Genomic DNA, 27656 nt, shown 5'->3' with positions numbered 1-27656 from the left:
TGGCGTGGCAGAAGCATTTCGGCAGCACCGAGCCGGTCTGTTGTTGCCCGTTCTTTTGTTCCGCTTTCCCCTTCCACGTTATCTGTCCATCTATCGATGTCTCAAGTCTGGACCCTTGGGGGAGGACATATCCCGAGTTTCTTGATCAAGTCTGCTCCAGCTGTCATACCCATGCACATACACAGTACTGACAAGATAGAGAGACGAAATAGATCCGTGTCGAGGTGTCTGTGCCTGCGCCGGCTGAGGATGGCCTCCTGGTCAAGATCCATGCTGCGGGAGGTGAGAATGGGTCCGACCGTTGTTTTCATCAAGATCTCTATCAATATCGACGGATGATATACGAGGGGCTTTGAGACATAGAGTGGATGCGATAGCTGGCTGACGCATGTGCTTCCACAGTCTGCCACAGCGACTTCGCATTGTTGAACATGGCCACCAAGCCGGCTCATTATCTTGACAAGTATACATTGGTAAGGGTGCAAGATATGCCTCCTCCCCCGCTTCTACTGCACCAACATCATAGCGAACTTTCTGCTGCATATTCCCGTCTTTGCCCCCCTTTTTTTGTCTCTCACCCACTCGGATGGCTGAGTCTAGATTTCCTCCCAACAAAAAGGGCCACGAAGGTTGCGGAGAGGTCGTATCCGTTGGAGCAAATGTCACAAAATTCAAACCCGGCGAGATGGTGTCCATCTTGTCCGTGCCCGGTTGCGGCAAAGCCACCTGTCGAGAATGTTCTGGCGGAGTCCCCCAGATCTGCACCGGTGGACAAAACTACGGAATCGGCCACGACGGCTCCTTTGCCCCGTACGTCGCCATCCACGAGCGCGCCGCAATCAAGCTCCCCTCGGGCGTCAGTGCGGCTGCCGGGGCTGTGGCCACCGATGCGTGCATGACGGCCTATCAGGCCATCGCGCGGAGGGCCAAGGTCAAGAAAGGAGACACGGTCTTGCTGTTCGGGCTCGGCGGGCTGGGCTTCAACGCACTGCAGATGATTGTGAACATTGGCGCAAGGATCATCGTCGTGGACAAGAGACGGGAGGTGTTGGACGCAGCGGTGAAATTCGGGGTGAAGAGTGAAGACGTCGTGCCTGTGGAAACCCTTAGCGTCAGCGAGTGGGTGACTAACAAGTCGCTGGTGGTGGACTCTGCCATCGACTTTGTTGGAGTTCCCGACACCTTCAAGGCCGCCATCGAGAGCGGTGAGTTCCTCCTAATGGCCCCTCATACCTCATATCTCATTCGCCCCCCTACCCCCTTTTCTGCCAGTGAACTCACTGATCTGATCGAAACACTCTCTAGTCCGCAAGGCAGGGACCGTCGTCCTGGTCGGCCTGCTCCACGGCGAGCTGACTCTGCCCTCGTTGGTCGCGGTGCGTAAACAACTCGATATCCTGTGCAGCTACGGCGGGACCACGGACGACCTCGTCGCGTGTCTAGACCTAATTGCCAACGGCGTCATCACCCCCCAGGTCGAAACGGGGAGCATGGCAGACTTCCCCCGGATCCTGGCCGATCTGCACGCCGGGAAAATCAAGAGCAGAATCGCCCTCGTTCCCGAAGATTTGCAATGAATTCCTCGATTCGAGACTCAAAAGGGCTACCGCCCGGATGCGATGAACGCATCTCCCGAGTGATCGATCACATCTCGTTCTCCGAGTTCGGTGTTGCTGCTTCTGCAGTGGGGTGGGAGTGCCGTGGCCGTTGAAGCGCTCTGCTATCCGCGCTCCTTCACGTGCAGAAAAGGTATAAAAAAGGCAGGGACGGGCATATGCCCAAAATCTCTTTGACCGTGTCAACACAAATATAGGTAGTGGACGGAAAAGCATTTGCGCTTGGCCGGAGAGAAATTCAACACATGGTTCATTGAGCCTCGTCACGCTTGCTAAGATTACAGCAACGCACCAGAAATGAAACCCTCCTTGTCCAAAATATCCCAACCCAATCTCGTTTGTTTCTCTCCTCACCCAAAGTTCTTCTCAATTTTCTTGATCCACTTGCCAACGCCCTTCTCAATCTTCTCTGCATGTGATGGCTTGTGCTGAGAACTTGAGGGCTTGGGTGGCTTGTGATGGTGTGTGTGGTGCTCCGCCTCCGTCGGCCTATAGACTTGAGAGTGTATGTCGTAAGCTCCCGCCGCTGGCTGGGGTTGCTGTGCCTGTCCATAGTTGTACGTCGAGTACCCTCCGAGAGGCGGAGCCGGAACTGGCGCTGGCGCGGGAGGTTGACCAGCGGCTAGATAGTCCGGGTACTGTGGCTGCACATGCTGCAGCGGTTTGTGGGGTTGACCATTAATTGACTGGTAGAATTGTGTACCCGGCGTTTGCACATTTTGTTGGCCAAAAATGTGTGCATTTGGGTCCTGCCCTTGAGGCACATACGTCTGAGCAGCTATTGAAGGGTGACGACTGCTGTCAGTACTTGCGCTGGTGGGAGGCGGGGCAAAATTTGTCGAAACAGATGTACGCGGAGACGCCTGAAGTGGGGGTGAACCTGCGTGTGGTCCAAAGGATTGTGATACGGTTGCCGGTGCTTGAGGTCCAAAGGATGGTACAGGCGAAACAGTGCCAGGTGGTCCGAAAGACGGCTGCGGTGCAGCACCGTAATGTCCATAACCCCCCGGTTGAGCAGTTGAGGGATTGCCAAAAGCTTGTGGGTGCTGCTGAGAGGCATAAGGATTATCACGCCTTGCTGCCGCAGCAAGCCCCGTTCCGTCGACAGCGTCGACCGGAGGAGGGGTGTCCTCTCGATGGGCGATAGGTTCCGGAGCCGCTGGCGCTGCAGGGTTGTACGCGAGGGGCGTATAGTCCATGGCCGGTTTCGTTTCTTTAAGTGAGGATCTCCCACCGATGCTGTTATTGACCGAAATTGGCGAGGCTGATGCTCCAGAACCGGCCGCAGCAGCCTGAGAGACAGCAGGGGGCGGTGGAGGAGGGGGGAGCTGGACAGGATGGCTGTGCTGGACTGCGGGAGAATCATGTTGTACTTCCTTATATGCCGGGTCGGATATGGCCACATGCTCTAGATTTTGAACCACTGGGCTGACCATATCATGGTGATCGGATTCGTCACGCACATCATCCTCAATGTCCAACTGATGCGGCTGAAGCAGCTTCTTGAAAATGTTCAATACCAACTTGGAATCATCCTGATTCCAGAAATAAGCATCGATTGTGTGTATCCTGTATTTGGACGTGCCAGGATCCCGGGGATCTGAACTGGCTAGACGCCATTCTTCTGGGTCTCTTCCTGAACGGGGGGACGATGGAGAAGTGGCCGCTGCATTGTCTCCATCGACGACGATTGTTACCCTCGTCGGGAATTTGTGGGAGTTGATCACCTTGACACCCTCGAGGAAGCCATGAAAGGCCGTCTGATCTGCCGTGCCAGGATTGATCGCGGCCTCGATCCGACTTGTATGTCTCGTAGAATTGTAGTAGACGTAGAAATAGGAGGCTTTATCGAAGCGATGAAGAGCCGGGCGAGGGGAGGGCGCCGTAAAGTAAGAGTGGAGGTCGACATATCTGAGGAGCAAGGTCAGAATTAGACCACAGTCAAGCATAGTCGTAGGCATCGGCCTACATATTACTTACACAGTAGTTAGCGTCTCTTCCCCGGGAAATGGTGGCATGGTGATGAGTGCAGTTGGTCGTTCAGCGTCATCAACTTCTGGTCCCTTGGAGCATGACAGCAGTGAGGTGCGGAGAAGTTGCAGACGTCACCAAGAAATATCGCAGTGTCTCTAGAGCATGGTATCCTGCTGACTTGATTGCTCTAAGATGTCATCTCCATCAGTCGCCTGGGTTCAAGGTCATGAATGAGATGTGAAAGGTCTGCGAGGCGAGCGGCTATTGCGACACGAAGCATGGGTGAGATGCGAGGTTGGGGTGCCAGTGTGGCTGAGCTGGAGGAGAGGGGTTGGTCCAACATTCAGCCACTTATGACGTTCGAAAAGCATCTGTGGGGATCAGCAGTAACCGCAATCAGATGAGAAAGCAATATCTCGAATGTCAGAGCACAGGCAACAGACCACAGGCTTTTTTCTCGTGGCCGGTGGGTAATGTATTCCTGTCGAGGAACGAGACCTCCAGCTTATCCACGCATGGCTATCACCACCGACAACCAGCCGTCTGCATAGCAACCCCATCGAGCAAGTTCCTCAAGCTGAGCACTCATAGGAACGGGTGCACCATGCAGAAGCGGTGTAGCGAGAATTGGCGTCCTCCGAGATGGAAATAAGCTGGGTACAAGCTGATGCAATGCCGTCCCCAATGTCTGAGGTTGTCCTGCTGGGATCCCTCGCACACTGGTAGGCAAACTCTGGTTTCCGACTACTGCAACAGTGGGTGGAATGTGTGATTGTAACACTTTGATTTGAGCTTTGCCCGGGTCCTGGTCCGGCGCAGAGGGTAGATACAATCGCAAGGGGACATGCCTCATCTGGCCCGCTGTTGGCACCAAAGAGCCATGGATCCTTGCAAATGTCGGCAAGTCGTTGTCTTGGGTTGAGGTCCACAGAGCCTTGCTCTCCTGAGCCGACAAGGTCATGATGGGTTTGGCAGTTCCAGACCTCAAAAAGTCCGCCTCTTTGACGGAGTTAATGAAAGAGTCATGTAGAACAACGGGGCTTGCATCTGGCAGCATTGGCTTGTCCGGGTCGGCCGAAAAATGCACAGTTAGCCTAAATCGTAGGGGCTCGGAAGAGGATGAATCTGGTTGGGCATCCTGAGTCGACATCACGTATACATCGTAGAGCAGCCCCAGCGGAAGATGCCATTTCAAGGGGACGTTGTCAAATGTGAAGTAGCCAGCATAGGGTGATATTGTCTCGGGATCGGCAATTAGTGAGGACGAAAAGAAGGTGTGAAGTCGCGGAAGCAGGAGTGGAAGATATGACAACCGAGGAAAGGCGATCTGCAGGCATGTCAGTGTTGGAGCAATGGCATTTGACCCCTGCGCGAGAGTGAGTATCCTGCGCAGACTCACCAGGTAGGGGTCAGCGCCATCAAAGGTACGAGATTCGGAAGCGGCTAGTCGAATCTCCAGAGGCAGTCGAGCCTGCCAGACTGTGCGCTGGATGGACTGTAGAGGCTCGTCCTGGGCCATGATTCGGGATGGGGTTGTTCTGAAGTGTGGTCGGTGCAGTCAGTCTAAGAGTGGCTGGTGCAGGTTGTGGGTGGTTTCGGATGATGTCGCTAGCCTGGATGCCCACATTACGGGAAGGATTTGGCGAACGGAGAGGAAGCGGGACGTCTCACGTCCTCTAAGAGATTCTTTCTCTTCGTCGAAGTCGGACAGGGATTCCTCTTTGAAACAGACCACCAAGACCGATAAATGAGACGGCAAGCCCGGAGCAGAGTTGTTGCGAATTGCCTATTGCCTATTGCCTTCAGCCTACCCACTTCCCGAGCCACGCAAGGCGATCCGCTTCTGCCTCGTCTGGACCTTTTGTTCCACTGACGATGTTCGAATAAGCGAGCGAGGGACAACGCAGCACTGGGTGTCTTACCCCTTTGACCACGAATACGCCTTGAATACGGAGTGCCGATGGAAGAAAGAAAAACAAATCAAAAGGAAATAAAGGGGCCATGCGGTGTTGCGGTCTGTGCTTGGGCGGGTTTCACATTGTGGTAGGGCTGACCGGAGAATCGCAGACATTCAGACATGCTCGATGGGCGACAACAACAACGGCAGAGTGAATAATGAGACTACCCTGTTGTGGCTCAAGAAAAGATACTTCGCTTATAGCTAGGAACGACCGTGCTCCTACCACCATCTCCTGTGGCGTCGAGGAGGTTGCCGTCGCTGACTTTGCAAGGTAGGCTTCTGAAGATGGTGGTCCATAGGGTTTCAAACCCGCTTTACTCTTGTACGAGCTCCTATTCTTTTGTTCTGTGCTTCCATCCATCCATCCGCGCGGCTGCTGCCGTAGTTACAACGGAAGAAGCCTCTGGAGTAGGTCGGATCTGAAAAGACTGGAACAACCCGAGGTCTATCAATTGAAATGAACGAGGTTATCCCTTGTAAAGTTTCTGTAACACGACAGCGCGGAACAGGAATACAGTGGAGTATTCTGTCTTTCCTCGCACGACGACATTCTTCATCTCGGCTTTCGGGACAACCTGCAGCACTGGTATGCATACGACCGGCCAAAAAAAGTCAAGAAACAGAGGACCCGGAACACCCCGACGAGTCTCATAGTCCTTTACGGTCATAATTTTATTCACATAAACTTCGTGGTACGAGGGCGACTAGGAGGATTATTGCGAAGAAAGGAAGGTACAAAACGTAGAGTCAACGGTCACGGCAACAATCGGGGACCAGTTTGCAGTCAGTTTAGTTTAGGGCTGACGATAGTCCTGCGTCTTTGCTCAGAAATTGGCGTGAATCCGTCACCTTGTCCGGCTGCTACCTGTTCTGCCAGCAGAGTCGGAGTCTTCTGCTCGGGGAGTCCAAAGTCGGTGCCAGATTGAAGCAGTGATGAGCACTCAGGTCGCATTCAGCGCTTTGTAGAAGAAGCATGCGGGTGGTGACAACGCCACGATCACGCAAAATCGAACGTGTCATATTTTCGAACAGGGGTATGGCTCTCACACCGTGCTGAGAAGGCTGCATTTGACCAACTCGGGATGCAAGCCCAAGAGTGCTACCCGTCTGTGCCCAATAAAGGGCTCTTCCAATTTGCGGGGGGTCCTTCGGTGGCATTAGTTGCCAGGCTCATTAATAGGTCGGGTGGCGTTTTGGCCCTTGTATCCGTTGTTTCTTTTTCTCGTAGGTGTTGCAGTGCAGCGCAGCACACTGCGTCAGAACCTTTCCGCCTTCCGCGCCATCAATAAAGGAGAAGGAAAGAATGCTGATCATTCGCCGGGTCATGGATGGATTCGAAGGGGCGTTCCCCCGCCTGTGAGCAAAGGACTTGTCGCGCCCGCTTGGGAGCAGTGAGGCAGTGCTTAAGGAAAGGAGGCGGCTTGTTGTTTTAGTTCTAGGGTAAGTTTTTCTTTTTCTTTGCTTTCTTGGTTCGTTGTACCCTCACCAGCCTTTTCTTCTCCATGGGATGAATATCGTCGTAACCTCGTCTTTCAAGGCTCGAAATGGTGGGGGGCGTGATGAATTACCACAGATGGAGACGGGAAGACTAAGGTTGGTGGAATGTGGAGGTAAGCTTAGGAGCCGTGGGAGCCAGGCAGCATCAGGTCATTCTTCAGGCATGAAGGTGGAGGCATGGACGTAGCTCTTCCCGGGAGCTGTGGTTCCAGAGCGCCTGTGGCTGTCGACCTTGGCTTGCTCGAAGTTCCCCGTACCAATGATGGTGAGGCTTTAGGCGGGCCTTGACTAAAACAGGGCTCGTGCCCTTGTTCGCGCCGTGGTGGGCCAAACGACGAACCACTGAAAGTCTGCCGGCGGCAGACCCTGCAAGCACCCATGGCACCCATCATCGTAGGTATGTACCTACATACAAGTAGGTACTCAAGTAAATCCCTTGGAGCCCTTAGAGGCGAGTGGAGTTCGCTAAGCTCCCAAGCTCGGAGACTCCTTCCACAGCGCTGCACCTAATAATGTCTACGCAGAAGGATTAAAATTTCTGACCCCCTCACGGTCTCTTTCGTGGTATTCCTTGTCTGTCATCTGATTATTCCTCCCCGTCACTTGTACAGCGCGCATTTTGTCCATCCCGTCTGGTTTCGTCTCGTTTCGCATCGTTCTCTGGTGTGGAAATGTCCACCCAACTGGCTTGTTCAGGTCATTTTCTCCGTCAAACTAGTTTATCCTTTTCCCTGGCTCATGGGACAAGCCGTCACTTCCGAATCCATCGCCGATCCCCCCCGAAGGATCAAACTCCTTGGCCTAGCCACGCGAGACTGTGGTGAGCTGTGTGAAACCAGTGGTGACGTCGAGAAGCTGTGTTGTCGCTAAATGGTCCGTCTATTTTCCGCTCAGATCAGATCGCAAAGTTGGGTGCCATTGGCAGGAAGCAATGTCACGGCGTACACGAGTCTCGACTCACCCATCCAGAGGGTCTGCGTTCAGCTAATATGCATGGAGCGTCCTCCCTTCCACTCTGAATTTGAAGACGCAGTCTATAGCTCCGAACCCTGCATGAGGCTAAACCCAAATCCAAACATGGACGAGCCACCCTTCCAGCAAAAGCCCTTGAAAGGTTGGATTGGCAAAGAGTTGAACAAGTGGCCTAGTAAAAGGAGCCGCCGAACGGCTCTGGGAGTATACTCGTCCCTACTTGAGCTGGAGCATGGAGGACTAGCGACGGTCAAAGCTTGAATTACAACTTGGGGCTGCCATGCAACCTTGCGAGCCTGGTTCACCCTGGTAGACGGCGGAGACATTTTCTCGCATGATAGGAGGCCCCCCCTTGGTGCTTCTGGGAGCTGTCTGGGTGGCCCGGGCCAGGAGCTAGCAGGGCTAGCAGGGCTAAAGCGAACCATCGCAACTTCAAGGCCGCCGGGCCTCGAAGCCAAACTGCATCCTCTTTAGCAACAGTGCCCATCTCCGAATTTCAATAATGATGATCCAAAGGGATGGATGCGTCTTGAACAAAGATACTTTCTGCCAGTGCGCAGCCCATGCGTCAACCATGGGCTGTCACCCTCCTCGTTTCTGGGGGCCTGGCTGGGCTTGACCATCGTGCCACCCAATGGTCACGGGTCTCCATCATGGTTGACGGCTTGACGGCTCATGAAAGAATGGATCCAGAGAAGCCTGGGGGGCTTCTCTACACCAGACATGCGTCCAGCTATCGACCTATCGAAGCCTATGGCACCCATCAACCCCTGGTCCTGGCGCGCCATCCCCCACCACCTCCTTGGAGAGAGAAAAACAACAGGTATGCCCATGAAACTGAAACCCATCGCAACCTGATCACATCCTCTCTCTGTCGAAAACTCCATCCCTCTACCAGTATTACTCGGTACCGAGTACAGGCTCGGCGTTTAGACTTCGTTCCCCTGTACCCAAAAGTCAAGGCTTTCCATCCCGCTTGTGTCAAAGCCACTTCAACCCTGTCCATTTCACCTGAACCCTGCCCTTCCAACCCGAGTCTCGGGCTCTCTGCATCCTTTCGCGCGCTCTCGCCCTCTTCATATCTCTCTCACCCACTACTACCACCTGAGAGTACGCGCCGATCAAGACGAACACTCTTACAAAGACTCGTTACTTCATTCAGTTTGCACATTGTTTCGTGTCCGGCCGATTCTCTTACCAGTAATTCTCCGAAACCCATTATATGTGTCCCACAGCTCCACCACTTGGATCTCAACCTCCCAACGATACCCATCCCTCAGCTCCTTTATAACACATGCAAATCCCGCCCCGCTGACGGAGGACAACTTCGGATATTTCTTACTACTGTCTTGAAAGCAGAGTCTCTGGACGCCTCTCATCCTCAAAGACGCAACATTATCCAAGCCGAAGTTTGGTTGTTCTCGTCAGCTTCGGGCGGTTCCACAAAACTCGACATCGGATTGTCTTCCACCCGACCCATCCGTCACCTGTCATTTCGCGCTCCACAATCGTCAACGTCTTTACTCCAGGTCGCAGGTGAACCCACGGGCACCTGCGTCCGAGGGTTGAGTTTGTTGCGAAAGAAACAAAAAGAGCTCGTGTCAGCTCATCCCGGGACCCTCGCGACAGATTGCCAAATCAACTAAAACATTGGGTCCCCTCCCTTAAGTGTTGATAGGGCTGACAGGCATATCACCGTCCGATGCACAGTGCCCCCCCTGACCTCTAACCGCCTTAGCTTTGACCTGCCTTAAAATCTGTCATTGCTTTTGAACCCTATCATACGTCAGCCTGATGCCAGTACTCGGTACTTTATATCAGTCAACTTCTCGCTCGCTGCTCCGAGTGTCATTGAAACCCGACCACGAAACTATATGAGTTGAGCTCGAGTCACCGAAACCATGATCCCATGGGCCGCCTTTCGCAAGAGGTAAATGTCTGTGTCTTCTATTCAGCCTCTCTCATACTAATTTCCACATGTTAGCAGCGCACAAGAACCTGACTGGCGAGTGGAATTGAACGCGGAGAATGTCTACTATTACGTGGAACACGGACCAAGTCAGCACAAACGTGCCTTGGACTCTCCGATGCTGGGGCTGGCACATGAGCGGCAATTTGCCATTTCTCAACTCGGGACCAGAAGTGTCGGCTTCGAGAAGCAACACATTGCCTTGATGCAAGAGGCACTTCGGCAGCTCAGCAACCATTTCACCATGCACTCGACACACGAAGCATGTCGCCCGACCTCGCCGCACTCGGACTATCTGACTGATTGCCGGCACCTGGTGGACAACTATAATCCATTACCGCCGCTTGACTCTTTGGACGAGCCCTGTTCTGAGCCATCGACACCTTCGCCGGTGACGGTATCACAGAGATCATCTCGATCACCTCTGGCGTTACAAGAGCTTATGAACCCTCTGCCGCTGACACCCTCGAGCTTGAAAAGAAAGTCGCCCGATGATCTGCCGTCATCTATCCTTGCCGATGATGTCCTCGAAGCAATACCCGATCTCGACGATGATGCCCTTTCTCAACGTCACTCACTCAAATACTCTCGAGCAGGCGAGATACGAGGTACTAGTGGAGCATCTCGGACGCGGCGGAACGTGAGAATGCGACTGCGATCCTGCCAGAGGCAGGGCTCACTGCACGATCCCCTCGAAACGGAGCAATTTGAGAAGGAGGGCCAGCTACTACTCCACCTGGCACGAAGCCCAAGGACGGTGGGAAACGAAACTTGAAGAAATGAACGCCTACGAACGATCACCATGGGAAAGCAACTGAATGATGCCGTTGATGAAATTTGTCCATGTGCCGGTTAAACACCCACGACCATAATCCTGTCGCGAAATCTCTGCATTCTTTCTTCTTGGTATTACGGCGTACTATACTTTGCGACTCATCATCGTTACCGTCAGACGTTTTATATTTCGCCTCTATTGATGCACACAATTACACGACCCTCAACCCTCTTTTGGCGGGGACCAACAGCACCGCGGATCGCCAATTCTTCAGACCCAAAAAGGGTTGTCATCATCACAGTGGAGTTTTTCCCTTTTTTTTGAGGTTGTTCAGCCGCTGCGTTCAGGATTGTGTCCCGGCGTTGGATATCAGTAAATAGCTGGGGATGTGCCTGATACATCTATCCAAAGGTGTGTCTGTCCAGCATGGAGTTAGATGAAAACGGACCTTGTTATTTTTTTTTTCGTGCTTAGCGATGGCGCTGGAAGGAAAGGATTTTGCCCCCATTCAAAACTACTATCTTTTGTTACTGGTTTTTGCTTTGTTTGGAAGGTAATGGACATACGTGCTCGGTTTGGTTTTGGATGAGCTACTGTTGTCTATGGACGGGGCCCGGACTAAAGTGCAGGCACCGGCGAGTCCTTGATCCTTGGGTCCCTTAGGCATGCGGTCGAAGGAAGGGGGGAGTAGCCCAGGCTGGCTGACAGCGTGGATGGATCGATGGGGGATGAGATGAAATGGGCTTTGGTCGATCAAGTCGAAGCTCGAGGCTCGAAAGGGGGAGTCCCACCAAGGCCAGATTTGGGAATTGTGCACATACCATACAACCAAAATACACCCTCCCCGCTATTTGTCTATATCCCACGTCGGAAATGAGGAACCTGGAGTATCACCACCCACCACTCAAAACGAAAGAGGATGGACCATTATTGGCCATTGCTTCTTTTTTCCCTTCTCGATCTCTCATTTTTGCTTCCTTTTTCTGATATGATGGTTTCGCTAATTGTCGACATCACTCACCCCCCTTTCCCATCGTCACCGCTGGTGCGGTAGCAGGAGCAGTAGCTGGACGCTTGAAGCCCCAGGGCGCAGGGCAGGTTTGCAAAAGGCCGATCTGATTACTCATGGTCGAACCCACGGGTTGCTAAGCTAAAGCGGCCAAGTTCCGATCCGGAGGACATCTCAGATGATCGGGGGGCCACATCGCGGAGTGGGGGTTGGTGGATAAGTAAGTAGTGGGAGTGGTAGTGATACTCGTAGAGTCCCAGTAGGTAGGTAGGTAATTAGAGAGGTACGTAGGTATGTAATAGGTATGGAGTACTCCAAGGTAGGTATGTGTGTGGCTTGGGTTTCCCGATCGCGTTTCCCGTTTGCCGATGGCCGACGGCCAATTCCCTTATAAGGCATGAACCCTATAGGGAAGAGGGGGGAGGATATTAGTACAAACGGTTAGTTATTTACGAGTGCAAGTAGTAAAGTACTATTCTGGATTTGATGAGTTAGTGCGACAAAAGAGGGGGGAGAGAAATGAACACACAAACAAAGTGACCTTCTATTTACGAACAAGTGTGAGAGGCTCAAAGAGCGTCATGGCGTTGTCTCGCCTCGCTGTCATGGGTGGATGGGCATCTCTTGAGGTTGGTCATACTCCGTACCGAGTATACTCGAGACAGTACTTGGGTGCGAGTAGGGGCTCGTAGTGAACCGTGACAAATCCAATACCATCACCCATCTTGCAACGAATTACAGGACGAGAAGAATGAAAACAGGGACGGGATGTGATTCCTGCCCGGTGGTTCGGTGTGTGGTGTGCGTGTACATCCAGTGCTGACATGCACCTATTCAGGTACTCAGGTACCTACCGGCCGAAGACAAATACGGGGTCGTCGGTACATGCATACGGTTCGTCCGCAGGGGAGATCGACTGGGCCCACGCCGACGGAAAGTGTGGAAGGTGGAAAGCCAAAACACATGGAGCACACGTACCTCGTACTGAGTATAGGCAAGGCTGGCCCTCTCCGTCGCCGTCTTGTGCAGTGGTTGGTCAACTGACTGATTGACCGTTGATTGACTGACTGGCTTACTCTGACACTGACCAGTGACCACCGATCAGAGCCCTCCAGGCATTGGTTTTGTATCAGGTCAGGAACGATCCAATCGGATATCAAGCCGCCAATTGCCCAATGCGTCCTCGGCGTGTTGAGTCTGACAAGCTTATACCTAGTCGAGCACTGGTCGATGGGCGACTAGGATCGCAACGTTCCCCGTCGGCCAGTCACGGAGAGGATCGATTTTGCTTGGTTGGTTCATGTGATTGTCGGTGGAAAAGAATCCCACAATCAACAAAACCATCCCATTAACCCACAAGGACACACTCGTAGTGTGAGTAATCGTACTGGGGATCGAGCTTGATGCGTTTCAGCCATGGTGTGGCGGCCACGACCACTGACCCGGCACACATCCTTAGTTTAGAGGATTTCTAAGGCATCCCCCCTTATGTCGGCACGCCCTAATATGACAATGATGACGACCATGACGCTTGATGATTTGATTGGTGTCCCCGTCAGAAGAAGGGTGTCTCAGCCTCTCAGGGCTATGAGCGAGAAGGAGATTGCGGACTCGTATGTCCGAGTCCTCGACTTCTCATCGGCCTCGGACTTGACATGAGCGAATGCACTCGTATAGTATTCGGGTTGGTACGGAGTATCCTCTTTTCGTCGCCAAGGGCCGTCTGACATCCACCACGATTTTGGTGGAGGTACTGTAAGACCTGGGCAACAAGAAGGAGGTGGCTTTTCCGGCAGTGGCGGCGAAACAATCAAGCAAGCAAGTCAATCGGCGGGTAAGCGGATGACGCCGTTCCTGGTGCGATGTGGAGGGAGCGACGAAGCGAAAACTAACAGCGCAACTCGAGGGCCAGCCATGGACCACAGGGAGGTGTTGATTTCCCTATTTCGCTTGGCCTTTATCTCGCTCTTTTTGATCGTCACGGGCTGTTATTATAATAGCGGCAACAGAATCCATTTCTGCCGGTATTTGGCAGCGACCATGACCAGGAACACTGATCAGTGTCAGTATGCTCCGAATTTCCTGAACTGGTGGTAGCTAACCGGGAGCACCAGGCGATTCTCCGTTCAATAAACGAGCGATCGCTTAGTATTCGAATTGGTAATAGCGAAAGCCGACCGTGAAATGAATGCAATGTTGTTGATCTTCGTCATAGGAAATAACCTGACGCTTGCGGTTCACCCTGCAGCTATTCATTGTCACCCTTCTTACTCCGCACCATACGCTGTTGATCCGAACCAAGGTAATGTCAGTATTCCACGGGCCGTGACGGAGGGGCTTGTTGAATTGAGATAAGGAAGCGAGCTCTCTGACATATCAAAGTGGGATTGCTGGAACCCCAGGAAGTGATAGCCGTTCACCTTTCCAGTGAGTTGCGCCATCTGACATAGACATCACTCCGTTTTCGAGGTAGTACGCACGTACCTCAAGGTGAGCTTTAGCACTCAGGGGGCACCTAGAGAAGCTCTGTAATTCCGAGTGCTCCATAAGGTGGGGATCGTAGGCAGTCTAAGGTGCAGTGAGGGACCTGGCAGCATGTCCTGCAAGGGACGCGTGCAGCACTATAGTCATTCCATGGTGACGCCGGAGTTGGTGGCATGGTAACTTCGAACTTGTGGTGTAATGATGTTTTGCAAAAGGACCATCTGCACCCCAAAAACTGACAGGGCAAACTATCATTGATTGTATGCACGATGCCCATTTGGGATCTTGGTCAGTCGTTGGTCGGTCCGCGTGCAGAGTCCATTGGTTGCCATCCTACCTGAAGACGGACACAAACACAGATCCGATAAGAGTCTGAACTGACTTCAGCTGCCGCAAGCTCCATGTGGGAGATTTCGCAACAGGTTTGGGACAAATCATTTGCCACGCGTCATCCTGCGCAACTGCATTGATGGCTGGGATGTCGAAGCCGTTGGCTGTAGTTGCAGGCCCGCTTTGAGTTGGTGGGAGGGGAAGTGCGGAAAATGCAAGTCCGCAGCGGCAACGTGCTGATGCGGGCATCCTCTCAAGGAATTCCAGTATAGGCACGAGTAGATTCAACTGGCTAGCGCTCAAAAGGACCAAACAAGTTTAACAGCGACAGTTGAGAGGCCCCTGTCGAATGGTTGCTGCACGCATCTGAACCCACAGAGCATCGCGTACTCGTACATTGCGCGGTAGTCACGCGCAACTCATTGATAAGAATTGGAGAACGGCATGCTCAGGAGATTGGACAGAAATCCGAAGACTGATAAGGAGGGGGAAAGACTAGAAAGGTGCTTCTGGTCCCTCGGCTCTGTCCCCAGCATCTTGCGAGGAATCGCACTTGTTGCTTCCCATCTTCCTCCTCCCCCTCTTCGTCTGGCCTTCATACTCTCTTGCCACTCCCACAAGGGATAGTAATAGCCGTTGTGTGGAAAGGAGTATACGATGTGTTCGGTGGTTCATGTAGTCACCCTGGTGATCCAGTCTCGCTCAGGGGTATGTGTTGGTGGCATTGTCCCTGCCCCATGTCATGTTGTTCAATATCAACCTCTTCCCCCCGTGTCAGTTGTCACAGGAAGGGGAGCGCAGGGGGTGCTTGCTTTGGCTCGCACACCTTCCCGATTTTACCGCCTCTTCCTCCTTGAGTACACGGAACATGGAAATTTGGCTCCGTTCGTCCAGCATCACGTCCTCGTACGACCGACCGCAGTCGACTGCATCCAGTGGTCGCGACAAGAGGACTGGAGCCGATAAGGTGGACAGGGTCTGGAGGGAGTCAGTGGGAGTCACTTGAAGATAGTGGGTTCAATGGTTATAGTGTTGGACGTGAGGATGAAGTCCATCTGATCGACCTTTGCGTTGCAGAATGCAAGAAAGTGGACAGCACATCGTGCATCAACCCCGCAGTCCTCACCGAGGACTTGGGACAATCACGAGTAAATCTTTGGGTCTTGGCCCTGTGAGGTCATCTGTGTAAGGCAATGATGACAGGGGCACCATAGGGAGAGGGGGCCTTCGAATGGGTGGGCCATTGAGCGAGGCCTTTACCTAACCCACATGACAAGCTTCTCCTAGATGCCCCCAGAGTGCCCCAGCTAGCCACTTATAAGTGCCATTCCCACCAAATAACCACAACCAAGCTTTGCACAAGGACCCGTAGGCGGTGCCAAAATCTGGGGTAGCGACCCCCAGTCCCCCCGGCATTCTCTTGGTATTCATTTCAAAGCAAATGGAGACATCTCGAAGGGAATATATAGGTATCTAGGTACCCTGAATATGCAGCAGTAGAACTTGACTCCTCCCCAACATCCAGAACGCCGGGCGACAAGGGGAACATGGTGCTTCGCTAAGGATCTACGCGTCCTTTGCCAGCTCTCCGGCAATCTAACTGGCTTTCTTCATGCCTGAACGTCACAAAACTCACTCACTCACTCTACCCCCAGCGTCTGGCTTCCCCGCCACCGCCAGGAACACGTCGTGTGCTCATTGGCTCCAACCGTCTCGTGATATCTCTGGCAATGTCCTTATCTCTGTCGATTCAGCGCTCTCCCTGCTTCGTAACATCAGAACACTTGCGAAGCGAACACGTGTGCCTCTGTCGTCACTCTTTTCGTCCCACCTGGATAACTCGCTTCATCCCTGGGTCGAAGAACATCGCTGATCTATTCAAGAGATAGCCCTCCAACTGCAATACCTGTCGGGAGTGAAGCGAACAGTCTCGAACCCACGCCCAGGACCATGGCAGCAAACCCCAAAGGTCGCATCTATGTCCATGTCGGACGCGGCGGCGCAGGTTCTACCACCCGTCCTCCCTTATCTCTCTTCTTCATCTTCGTCACAAAACGAGACTGACCAATGCAATCAGGCAACGTCGTCGACTCAACAGCTACAGCAGTACGCCGTCCCTCTTGGATCGCCGACACACACTTGCCGGCTGCGGCCACAGGCCACGGAGGATTCAATGCAGGTCGCCGTTTCTCCACGGGAATCGGCGGGTCAGGAAACATGTCTGTGGCAAGTAGGTTCCGAGGCAAACAGGAGGCCGATGAGGAGATGGCAAGGTTGTTATGCGACAGACAAGCGCCAGGAATTGTACTCGTTGAGGGTGGATATCACACAGGACGAGGTACATGCCAATTCCCACATCCTCAGCCCCCGGAATATCACATAGAGACCTTCGTGTATCAATCCCACGAACAGAGGACTAAACTTGGATAGGCGGCGCCGCAAACAAATATACCAACACCGAATTCGAAGATCAAGAAGCACGCTCGAATAATGAAAACATGCGACGGCTGAGTATCGCGAGTATGAGCCAGCGGAGAGAGAGCCTGGGAAGTGTCATGGGATCAGGTGGGGGGTCCAGTCGGAGGGCAAGCATAGCCTCAATGAAGGATTACCTGATGAGGAGGAGGGCGAGCAAGGCTTGAGAATTGGTATCTGGCGCAGAAGTGTCTCGAAGAGATCAGATTGCACGTCGAAATAGTTGCCGCAAGTCCTTTGAAAACCGCGATAGCCGTGGAAGGCAGGTAACTGTTGGTAGTTGAACTCATGTCATTTCCCGCAAAAAAGCTTGAGCTTGCTCGTCGAACATCTTCTGATGAGTGCCATCACCGTTTCGGGACATATCGACCAACCCTTGAGCTCGACCCAGTTCTGGTGCTCAGGTGTGGAGCAGCCAAACAGCCAAACGGCCAAACACTTGCTCGTGAGAATATGCGTCTGCGCGAGAAGCGTAATAGCCATCTTCTGCCTGTCTTTTCCGAACAACAAAGACCTGACATACACAATGATATCTCGGTAGGCGTCTGATATCCTTGATTGTGCCGAAGAGTGTCTACCGCATCAAAGCTCTGGCTCAAGCTTTCAGTCTTTTACTACCTTGCGGGCCCCAACTCTCCGTTGGGTATCCTTGCCTCTGACGGAAGTGTCTCCACGTGCTCCAGTCTCGCGATCTCCATATCGAAGTCCCGGTTTCTGATATTAGCCCTGTTCCCAGTGGTCGGCCACTTTCGCTGAGATATCCTTGTCACATCAGTGCCGACCTTTGTGAGATCCACGAACTCGGATATGTCAGTGCCTCCAGTCAGAGCCGAAGAGGTTCGCTTCTCATCTCGTGTAAACGGAAGTGATGAGTTCCTTCCACCGACAAAATCGACCAGTTTCCCAAGAATGGCAAATTCCAGCTTAAGTTTGATCGAGTAAAAGGCCGGTTTTGTGATTGTTTCGAGGATATACAGCGAGGCACATTCCAGCCCCAGTAAGCCCAGGTCCAGCGTGATGATTAAGATATTGATCGCCAACAGTTGATACATGAGTCTCTTCGTATTTGTTTGCACCGAGGAGCGAAGTGTGCGAATGGCCTCGATAATATAGATCGACGACAGAATAACTTCTTGGAGAAAGAAGCCACACATCTGCACCTTCTCCATAACATTGTATCCGTCCACAAAGGCACGGGTATGCGTATCACTGTTGGATCCGATGGTCAGAACTGTTGTCGGTATATGCAGAACAATCGCATTGACGATAATCATCCACTTCGTCCACTTCAGGATCTTGTCTCTTCTTTCGCCGGTCAACAGCAAGTGGAGTCTTGAATACAGAACAACTGCTTGTCCTGTAATCATAGGATACCAGCCAATACTCAATAGCAACAGGGAGAACCACTTCGCGCTCATGAGGATCGAAAAGTATTTGAAGATGAAGCCTATTGAGTAAGGCACGATGCCCAAGCTGGAAACGACCAGGCTCCAGAAATAAAGGCCCTTGAACTTTTTAAAGGTACCAAATATGAGGACCTGCAACTCGAGAGCGTTATACAGCGATAGACCGAGGAAGAACGCGATCATGACTTTGATGGTGAGACTGTCGCCGGTGTAGCCCCCCGTAATCCCTTCTGCTGCTGACGAGAAGGAGCTCGAGGAGGCACTTGAATTCGACGCCATTTTGTAGTAGGGGTTCAACCCAGGAGAAGGAGTGCCTCGAGGTTTCCCGGCCCATAGATGTCTCCAATCGGTCAGGCACGCGCTCGCTCGTCGGTCCTAGTGTCACTGAGCCATTTGACAGCGTACCATTAACGCAGTCTGGAAAGACACAGAAAACGACGTTTTTTGAAGCTTCTCTCGACATGTTGGGAGAAGGGAACCGACGACGGCTGAAAAATGCGACTAAAGATCAACCATCATGTCGATCAATACCCAGACCCCGCGAAGGCCGTTCAAGCGGGATCTTCTTGGCGACGGCACCAGACGGCGAGTGTGCGTTTCTATCTTATTGGATCATCCGAGTTCCGTTTCGTCGCTTCGCTGAGATATCCCCATGTGTAGCGATTCTGGGGAAACTGGGAACCAAGCGTCCTACGTCATCCCTCCCACGTTTCTTGCTCTGGTGCTCGGTAGTTGAGCCTCGACCCAGGAGTCGTTTCCACGTTGCTTAGTAGAGGCCCAGATTGTTGATCAGCAATGTGTAGGATGATCATGTTCAGGATGACTGTGTGGGCAGTAGTCGTTGCTTGTGGATCATCAAAACAAGAGGGTTTTCATTATCGCTAGGTTGGGCCTTCAGGTATAGATATATCTTCTATGTAAAAGGCGAAAATAACGGCGGTCGTGCGGATTTTCTCCCTTTCCTATGCATCATCTGAGACCACGTATGCTGCACCATCTGATGTATCACCACATTTGGCTGCGTCTGCTATCGGTCTCAGTCTCGAGAATTGTGTCGTTGTGTCGACTAGGAAGGCTGGGATGCGTCCTCGACACCGCCAGTCTTAGGTAATTTTCTGAGACTGAAACTTCTGTTGAAAGTGCGGCTTCTTAGCGATTGTCCCGAGCCCGTCTATGAGGTTTACTGTGAATAATTGACCAGGTAGTCGACCACCAAATCTGCATTCTGCACCACCGTGGCCTCGACCTTGATGTGCATTGAAGTAGGATAGGCACTGGTGGCAACACCAAGGTGGCTAGTCCTGGCAACGCCCTGAGATCGACCTTCCTCCTTGAGCTGTGAGGGCCTGGGATCGCGAGCCTAGGTTCGTGCAGACGCATGGCCTTGGGACTTCATTGTGTCTTTTGGAGGGTCGCAGAGGTTCCATGTCATATAATTTGAGAGTGTGGTTTGGCTGTTGTAATTGTCATCCAACTGCAGAATGCATTATCCAAACCCTGGACGCATTGCCCTGTTTTCACTGCTTGGTCTATTGCTGTTCCTGCTTTGCGTAGTCTGCGTTTCTTGCCGCAGTACCTCGAACCAATTGCTCATCATAACAGGGTGTTGCCAGACCATGTCTCGTGGACTACCCTCTCCTGCTGCCAACGAAAAAGCCGCCGGGCTTGAACTCCTGTCTGAGTACGCAGGTAGACTAGTTCGAGTCCAAACACGCTCAAGGCTTTCTCTTCCACTTTGGTGAGTTGTCTCTCCGGTTCGTGCCGAGGTCAGGTCAGTCAATCGGGTGGAAGGTATCGAAACAATAGAAGAGCGAGGTGATACTGCTGATACCGGCGGAGGCAGATCTTCGTCATCTTCCACGGTTACCTGAAACTCGATGGGAATAGTTTTCTTGTCTACGTTCGTCAAAGGATATTGAACGATCTCTTCATACTGCGGAGGACTGTCGTGATAACAGCTCGGGGGCTGCGCAATGGGACATCTGTAGCGATCAGGCTGTCCAGAGGTGACGGTGACGATGCGGGTATGATAGGCGGGAGCCTCGGGGTTGCTTGGACGGTCGCTAGAGGTGCAGCAAGAAAACAAAGACGCCATGATAGCCATGGCTCTGTTGATCGGTGTGCAACTAGGTATTTACAGTGGCGTCGACAGAATCTCGCATTGAAGATGTAGCAGACGGATTGGTGAAGACTGTGTGAGAGGTGGGAGCCTCGAGGAGCATGGCAGGGAGGCAGACAGACAGGCATCAGGCTGCCAGCCAAGCTTTGAAATGACGAATGGTTATAAGACAGCCCGACACAGCCCATCAAGCCCATTTACCGAGTGCTGCCCACACCAAGCCACCCCAGGTCGTCCATTATGGCCAGCATCATTCTGCATCATTTTGCAGCTTCCCCTTTCGCTGAACGCATCCGCCTTATACTCGGACTGAAGGGTTTAACATGGCAAGGCGTCGATGCCGAGCTGGTGATGCCGAAGCCCAGATTGAAGGCCTTGACTGGAGGCTATCGCAAGACTCCCGTGATGCAGATTGGGAACGACATCTACTGTGATTCACGGCTCATTGCCTTGGAGCTCGAGCGACGGTATCCAACGCCTACAATCTTCCCGAACAACAGTCGAGCATCATGTATGGCTCTCTCAGCTTGGACCGATCAAGACTTCCACATGACAGCTTCCGGCCTAGCAATAGGTGTGAACAAACATCTTATGCCGCAGTCGTTGATTGACGACCGCCGGTCCTTCTTTGGGAATGCTCTGAATGTGGACGGTCTACAGAATGATATACCGCACCTACGTACTCAGCTGCGCGCCCACCTCGACATTGTTGAGCAACACCTCTCGGATGGACGAGCCTTCTGGTTTGGAGTGCAGCCTAGCATGGCAGATTTGCAAGTTTACAGCAGCATTTGGACCGTACGCTCGAATCTACCGTTTGCAGAGTCAGATCTATCACCCTTTCCTCATGTGGTGTCGTGGGAAACAAGGATAAAGAGTTTTGGGTCTGGGACTACGAGTGAAATCACTGCGGAAGATGCAATCAAGCTGGCCCGGGCGAGCACATCAACCCCGGTGACTGAGGTTGACGACGCAGACGCTTTGGGCTTCGCAGCCGGTGCGGTGGTGGCGGTCACCCCAACGGACTATGGATGTGAGCCAGTTGTGGGACGACTTGTCAAGTTAACCGTCGCAGAGGTTGCAATCGAACGTCGCGATGCTGACGCAGGAACGCTGACTGTCCACTTCCCTCGGATTGGGTTCAGGGTGTCCCTATTATCCAGATAAACAACCGAGCAAGGCATGGCAGCTCTCTCCACTGGGCGATTCTGATACGATCCCACAGGTCTGATGCACTTGTGCCAACACCGAACGACCGACAAGATGGGACAAGAATGAGATACGCTACCACGACCAAGTAGGCTCAAAGGTCCGTAATGGAATTCTCCTCTCGGATGACTCGTAACATGGGCTGCCTCTTTGGCACGGGGACTTCTAGTGAAGTTGCATCCTCAACTGCCGCTGTCGCCAACTGCAATGGAGCGAAGATATCCACCGTGCCGTTTTCCGTTCCCCACCGAAGTATTTCCACCATCTGGAATAATCACAGGAAAGTCCGGCGGTGGTGCCTGGACAGCATCTGCAACGCGTCGGCATGCCGAGCGGTCTTTCTGCCTGTTAATATCTTCCCAAAGCACTAGGTCTGTCAAGACAACGGTGAGTGACCGGTAAGTCGTGAGGTGAGCTGTTCCCCCATCGCATATACCGCCTGCCGAGTGACTACTGTTACAGTACAAGCTCAGCAGCCGCCAGAAGGTCCACACATTGCGTATAGAATCGGCACGGCCATTCAGGTATTGTAAATGGCCTTTGTAATTCCTCGTGCCTCGGGAAATTAGAGGAGACCATGCAGCGTACCGCCGAACCTCTGAAAGGAATAAATGGCACAGTCCGATAGACAGCGAGTAGTCGCCCTCTGAGGATTCAAAGTAGTTACTCAATAGTGATGAGGTGGCGGTCAGATCAGATATATATCGATATGATAGTTAGTTACCTTTATGTTATTAGTAAATCGCTTCTTAATGCTAATCCTTGTCACTGTTCTACTTATTTGTGAATCGGCTCGCCGCGAAGGCATGAGCACTTTGCCTCATAATGACCTCCTATTAGATCGAGATTGGAAGCGGAAGATTTCTGAGCAAAACGGTTCTCTGATCTGAGTCACCGCATGAAAATGTCCGAGCATTCATTATAAAGCCGACGGTCAACGATTCTGCTCATAGGTTCACAGCAGCAGCAAGCAGGTCACGAGTTGTCCCGTACCCGATCAGGCGGGAGTCGCTTGAAGGTGCTGTTATCCCATTCGGGTTAAGGCAGGGCGCTCAGAAAGAATTTGCGCCACAACTGTGGAGGCCTTGTGAAGACTGGTAACATTGATGCTGCCTTTGCTCGCTGCCGCCAGTTGGACATGTAAGAGTACGCAAAATCTGCTGATTGCGCGCACCACTTGTGTCTTCGAGTGACACCGATTGAGGACGGTAATGAAAGTAGTCCGCAACGGTAGAATGAGACACAAACCATAGCCCAAGGAGAGCAAAAAAAAGTCCTTGGCAGCGCAGTTGATAGATAACTTGTCGACAAGCCCATCACGCTTGACGCTTAACGGAATAGCGAGCTTTGTTGCGACTGTACCAGCGTGTCTGTAATGAGGTTTTGTTTCGAGGTTGATCAAAGCCACAAGACCAGTCCTCCATCGTCGAGTAGTGAGGGTTTGGAGCCTCGGTGGATATCCTGAGCGTCGTACTGAATGCAGTGATGGGTGTTATGGATGTCCCTTTTACAGTTCTTTCTGCAGCGCTTCTTCCAGAGGTTTGAGCCCATCGATCATGACCTCCAGTTTCTCGTCCATCTTCTTCAGCTCATCTTTCTTCCTGGTATTTTCCTTGACCAGAGAATCCTTGATCTTGACCAGCTCTAACCTCTTCTGCTCCATCTTCTCCCGCTCCTGCTTTTCATATTCGATCCTCAACGGCATCAACTCCTGTTCCGGGAGTTCTGCCTGATCGGGGAACATTGCGATGTATTCGTCCAAGGGATGGAGAGGGAGGTGCATGTAGAGATGGTCGTACGCCTCGCAAGTGCCAATCTCGCCGAGCAGATGTCTTTGTTCATAGTACAGGTTCTGGAGCTGCAACAGTAGTCGGTCCACTTCTTGTCTGGCCTCTGCCGTCTCCTGCTTTGTCGCCCGAACACCGAAGGCAGCCTGTCGATGCTGACCTCGTAGCTTGGCCAGGTACGCGTTCAGGATCTTGTGTTGCTGCGCCAGCTCAAGCTTTTGTTCAAGTGTAGGGGTTGAGGTCGCCGCATGTTCCTCCAACCAGGTCAAGACGGAAAGTGTCTGCGCTAGAGTCGCGTGGGATGTTTGCAGTAACGGCTGCAGGGCGGGGTCTGTTATTAGATCGTCAATAGCCATTTTGGGCGGTTCGATATCCTTTCTCTCCCCAACGGGCTCGGAAGGGATTTACAAGGACGATGAAGACGAGAATAAGGCGCAGTGGTGGTTGACAGGATCGTGTTTGGCAGGTGAAATTCCTAGCCAATCGGAGTCGAAATTTCTCCGCACTGCAAGTTTTGACATTTCTGTCAACAACTTTTTGTCACAACTCTTTCCTAACATTCAGCACCCTTCAAAAGATGGCGCCCGATAGGGGGATTGAAGAGGCGATCTCGTCACTCAATCTTGGAACCTTTCATGACAAAAATGTCACCGAGGGAAAATCTGCCGCGGAGACAATTCCACCTCACCTGTCGCATGACCCTGCGACGAATGCGAAACAATCACAACCTTTCCAGTTCGGACAGCGATTGTTATCCGAGGACGATGATGTCTTTGCCTACAATGCGTGGGATCATGTGGAGCCTGACACAGCCCATTACGAGTACTGCGAGACCCAATATGCTGCGCAACGCGCTTCTCCTGTCTCGGACTTTGACAGGGCACGCTTCAACGACCGCCCTGAGAAATGGTGGGACCTGTTCTACAAGCAAAAGACAAGCACATTCTTCAAGGACCGAAAGTGGCTTGTTCAAGAATTTCCTGTCCTGGGCGAGGTTACGAAGCCAGATGCTGGTAAGAAAGTAGTTCTCGAAATCGGTGCGGGGGCGGGAAACACGGCGTTTCCAATCCTGAGACTGAATGAAAACCCGGACTTGAAGCTATTTGCGGTGGACTTCAGCAAAAAGGCGGTCGAAACAATGAGGAGCGCAAACGAATACGCAGAGTCACATGGTATCATGGCGGCTGAGGTCTGGGATGTAGCCGGAGAAACCCTGCCGCCAGGTGTAGACGAAGGGAGCGTGGACGTGGTGATCATGATCTTCATCTTCTCGGCCTTGAATCCGAGGCAGTGGCAACAGGCTCTGGTCAACATTCAGCGAGTGCTCAAACCAGGAGGGGAAGTATTGTTCAGAGACTATGGCCGCGGAGATCTCGCACAAGTACGCTTCAAGGCTGGTAGATGGATGGAGGATAATTTCTATGTTCGTGGAGACGGCACCAGAGTATATTTCTTCGAAAAAGAGGAACTGGAAACGATCTGGGGTGGAGCCTTCGACATTTACAATCTGGATGTGGATCGTCGACTAATCGTCAACCGTCAACGGCGCATCAAAATGTACCGATGCTGGATTCAGGGACGGTTTCGAAAGAAGGAGTGTACTTGAGAGCAAGCAGCGTCTTCAGAAACCAGAATCTGTCCGGCACCTTTTGCGCAAATCAAGGCCAATGCACCAATCCGGAATTTGAGTGGGAGGCGTGGGTGCACAATGGAGGTGGAAAAGGCAGCCAAGGAGCAACAATGTCGCACTGGTTCCAAAAAGCGAAGCACATGTTCAGTGATGGAATGCATAGTTTCAACCCAAAATCAGCCAGTGTACATTCAGAGATGCAGGGGATGATAGAGTAACGCAGCCAATTGGATAGAGAGAGCGTTGCATGTGAAGATGCTGAAGTGGTTGTTTGTAACCAAGCACCTCGTGGCACTCCAAGCTGGGCGGGCCAATGCATCTGTCGGACGGTCATTTGAATTAGTGTGAGCTAATTTTGAGGCGACCGGACCCAAAAATGCTCATATATTGGATCAAATGACTATCTTGGTCATCCTGCGCCTCGCTTTTCCTGCACTTCTTCCTCACTGCCTTCGAACCTTGTCTGCTTCCCTGTTGCCACTCTCTTCAACCAAATCACCAAACCCCCACCTCGAGAAACTGACGTTGGCATGGTATCTAAATAGTCATAGTATTCATTCTTTCCGTTCAGAGCCAGTCCTTACCGTTCTCTACCTTTCTCCTCTCGTTCAGATTGTTTTCTCACCTCCTATATCACTCCCATTGCTCCTCGCGACTTACCGACTGCGCCACTCAGCAGCTTTGCTTCAGACGCCGAACCCGCTTTCAGTTGAGCGTTCTACCTCCCGGTTGTCTTTATTGCTCCCCCGGCCGTCCGCTGAAGCTGCCGCATGCTGCAGATCTCGGGAATATGACCTGTGCAACACAAACAGTCACCTTCGAGTCCTCTTCTAGCCGCGAGTCCAGTCCTGCGAGAGACGATGAACGCACTCGGCTCCTGCCCCGAGGCCGCCGTCATTCTTATAACACTCTCCCCCGACGACGGCAGTCGAGCATCTGCAATGCCGATGCGATCTTCGTCCGAGTGGATTTGTTTCTAAGCGAGCTGAAAAGTAGGCTGGACAGACTAGAAAAGTACCGCCAAGAGAGCCTTCTACATTTTGATGCTCAATTGGAGCGAGCCTACCAAGCTTTAAGTGATGTACGAGATTCATGTGCTCCTACTTTATCTGGTGAATTACTATGGGGTGCTGCGAGACATCGGGCCCTGATTCTGGTGGATACTCTGGAGACCAGGTACAACGACTTCATGCCGTCTCGAGAAAGTCTGGAACACAAAGCACAAGAGGGCATGCGGGTTATGGAATCCTTTCTCTTGGAGCTCGAGTCAGGGATGCTTGAAAGGAAGAAGCAATTTATTGATTCAGGATGGAAGAAGGTCGATGACTCACTTAATGCTACCCGGGAGATACTGGAAGACGGTCTCGACAAAGCTTTTCGGGCGAGAGATTTGCTCGCCGACTCCGTCTCTCACGCATTGACCCGAGCTGCCGAGACCAGGCTGATCCATTACGAAGATCTTCCCACGCCCTGGAGGAATAATCCCCACATCCTCAAGGGCTACCGATTCAACAAGACACAGCTCGAGTGCCTCACCACTATGTTTCACGCACACAATGAGATGGTGAACATTTGGTCACACACCATCGGCTTGCTCATTGTTCTTACTGTGGCTTTTTACTACTATCCTTCGTCGTCAACATTTCCTCTGTCGACCAAAATGGACGTCCTGATTGCGGCCTGTTTCTTCGCCGCTGCCTGCAAGTGCATGATTTGCTCCACGATGTGGCACACTATGAACAGCATCTCAGACAAGCGTTTGTTCGATCGTTTCGCTTGTGTCGACTATACCGGCATTTCCCTGCTGGTGGCGGCGAGTATCCTTAGCACTGAGTGGACAGCCTTTTACTGCGAACCCATCTCGCGAGCGATTTATATGAGTCTGACCACGGCATTGGGAATAGCCGGAGCGATTCTGCCGTGGCGGGAGAGTTTCAATCGTGCCGATATGGCTTGGTTCCGGGTGGCATTTTTTGTCACCTTTGTCGTGGTTGGCTTTGCGCCGGTGTTACAACTGAACTATACGCGAGGAGCTGCCTGGACTTTTTATTTTTACGCTCCCGTTGCTAAAAGTATCATGGTGTATTTCACAGGAGCTCTCATCTACGCAAGCCAAGTACCTGAAAAGTGGTGGCCTGGAACGTTCGACTACATTGGATGCAGTCACAATATCTGGCATGTTGCTGTGGTCCTGGGCATCATCTTTCATTATTTTGCCATGTTAGACTTCTTCCAGGGCGCATTCACCCGGGCGAGTGATGGTTGTCGCTTGGGCTGATACAGTTGACAGTACGAGCATTTTGGTGGCTCGCGACGGGGTGTTGGTGAAGCATAGCGTGGCTGTCTTCTAGCAATGTATTGACTCCGGACCGGCTTTAGAATTTTGGTTGGTGTCGAGCCTGGTGTAATAACTTTTGCTTTCAGCATGGGCCGAGTTGGACATG

The 27656-nt window shown here is 52.3% G+C and overlaps 10 protein-coding genes across 10 annotated transcripts; 6 read left to right on the top strand and 4 right to left on the bottom strand.

The window, feature by feature from the left end:
• Positions 1–586: 586 nt before the first annotated feature.
• On the top strand, positions 587–1577 carry Z517_02075 (uncharacterized protein; the record flags this gene model as incomplete). The annotated part of the gene is made up of 2 exons (XM_013431186.1): positions 587–1205; positions 1306–1577. 2 exons carry the CDS (start codon positions 587–589, stop codon positions 1575–1577), a joined length of 891 nt encoding a protein of 296 aa, XP_013286640.1.
• A 389-nt stretch (positions 1578–1966) lies between these two features.
• Positions 1967–3634, bottom strand: Z517_02074 (uncharacterized protein; the record flags this gene model as incomplete). Its single annotated transcript, XM_013431185.1, has 2 exons — positions 1967–3527; positions 3597–3634. 2 exons carry the CDS (start codon positions 3632–3634, stop codon positions 1967–1969), a joined length of 1599 nt encoding a protein of 532 aa, XP_013286639.1.
• Positions 3635–4095: 461 nt separating this feature from the next.
• On the bottom strand, positions 4096–5109 carry Z517_02073 (uncharacterized protein; the record flags this gene model as incomplete). Its single annotated transcript, XM_013431184.1, has 2 exons — positions 4096–4917; positions 4990–5109. 2 exons carry the CDS (start codon positions 5107–5109, stop codon positions 4096–4098), a joined length of 942 nt encoding a protein of 313 aa, XP_013286638.1.
• Positions 5110–9920: 4811 nt separating this feature from the next.
• Positions 9921–10763, top strand: Z517_02072 (uncharacterized protein; the record flags this gene model as incomplete). The annotated part of the gene is made up of 2 exons (XM_013431183.1): positions 9921–9949; positions 10007–10763. The coding sequence occupies 2 exons, from the start codon at positions 9921–9923 to the stop codon at positions 10761–10763; spliced, it is 786 nt and encodes a 261-aa protein (XP_013286637.1).
• A 5890-nt stretch (positions 10764–16653) lies between these two features.
• On the top strand, positions 16654–17228 carry Z517_02071 (uncharacterized protein; the record flags this gene model as incomplete). The annotated part of the gene is made up of 2 exons (XM_013431182.1): positions 16654–16816; positions 17017–17228. The coding sequence occupies 2 exons, from the start codon at positions 16654–16656 to the stop codon at positions 17226–17228; spliced, it is 375 nt and encodes a 124-aa protein (XP_013286636.1).
• A 447-nt stretch (positions 17229–17675) lies between these two features.
• Positions 17676–18746, bottom strand: Z517_02070 (uncharacterized protein; the record flags this gene model as incomplete). Its single annotated transcript, XM_013431181.1, has 1 exon — positions 17676–18746. One exon carries the CDS (start codon positions 18744–18746, stop codon positions 17676–17678), a length of 1071 nt encoding a protein of 356 aa, XP_013286635.1.
• Positions 18747–20826: 2080 nt separating this feature from the next.
• Positions 20827–21753, top strand: Z517_02069 (uncharacterized protein; the record flags this gene model as incomplete). Its single annotated transcript, XM_013431180.1, has 1 exon — positions 20827–21753. The coding sequence occupies one exon, from the start codon at positions 20827–20829 to the stop codon at positions 21751–21753; it is 927 nt and encodes a 308-aa protein (XP_013286634.1).
• A 1549-nt stretch (positions 21754–23302) lies between these two features.
• Positions 23303–23938, bottom strand: Z517_02068 (uncharacterized protein; the record flags this gene model as incomplete). Its single annotated transcript, XM_013431179.1, has 1 exon — positions 23303–23938. One exon carries the CDS (start codon positions 23936–23938, stop codon positions 23303–23305), a length of 636 nt encoding a protein of 211 aa, XP_013286633.1.
• A 221-nt stretch (positions 23939–24159) lies between these two features.
• Positions 24160–25188, top strand: Z517_02067 (uncharacterized protein; the record flags this gene model as incomplete). Its single annotated transcript, XM_013431178.1, has 1 exon — positions 24160–25188. The coding sequence occupies one exon, from the start codon at positions 24160–24162 to the stop codon at positions 25186–25188; it is 1029 nt and encodes a 342-aa protein (XP_013286632.1).
• Positions 25189–26002: 814 nt separating this feature from the next.
• Z517_02066 (uncharacterized protein) lies at positions 26003–27490 on the top strand (the record flags this gene model as incomplete). Its single annotated transcript, XM_013431177.1, has 1 exon — positions 26003–27490. One exon carries the CDS (start codon positions 26003–26005, stop codon positions 27488–27490), a length of 1488 nt encoding a protein of 495 aa, XP_013286631.1.
• Positions 27491–27656: the final 166 nt, after the last annotated feature.

Source organism: Fonsecaea pedrosoi (genome assembly GCF_000835455.1).
Source record: "Fonsecaea pedrosoi CBS 271.37 unplaced genomic scaffold supercont1.2, whole genome shotgun sequence".
Taxonomy (NCBI): domain Eukaryota; kingdom Fungi; phylum Ascomycota; class Eurotiomycetes; order Chaetothyriales; family Herpotrichiellaceae; genus Fonsecaea; species Fonsecaea pedrosoi.
This window is presented reverse-complemented; position numbering and strand designations above follow the sequence as displayed.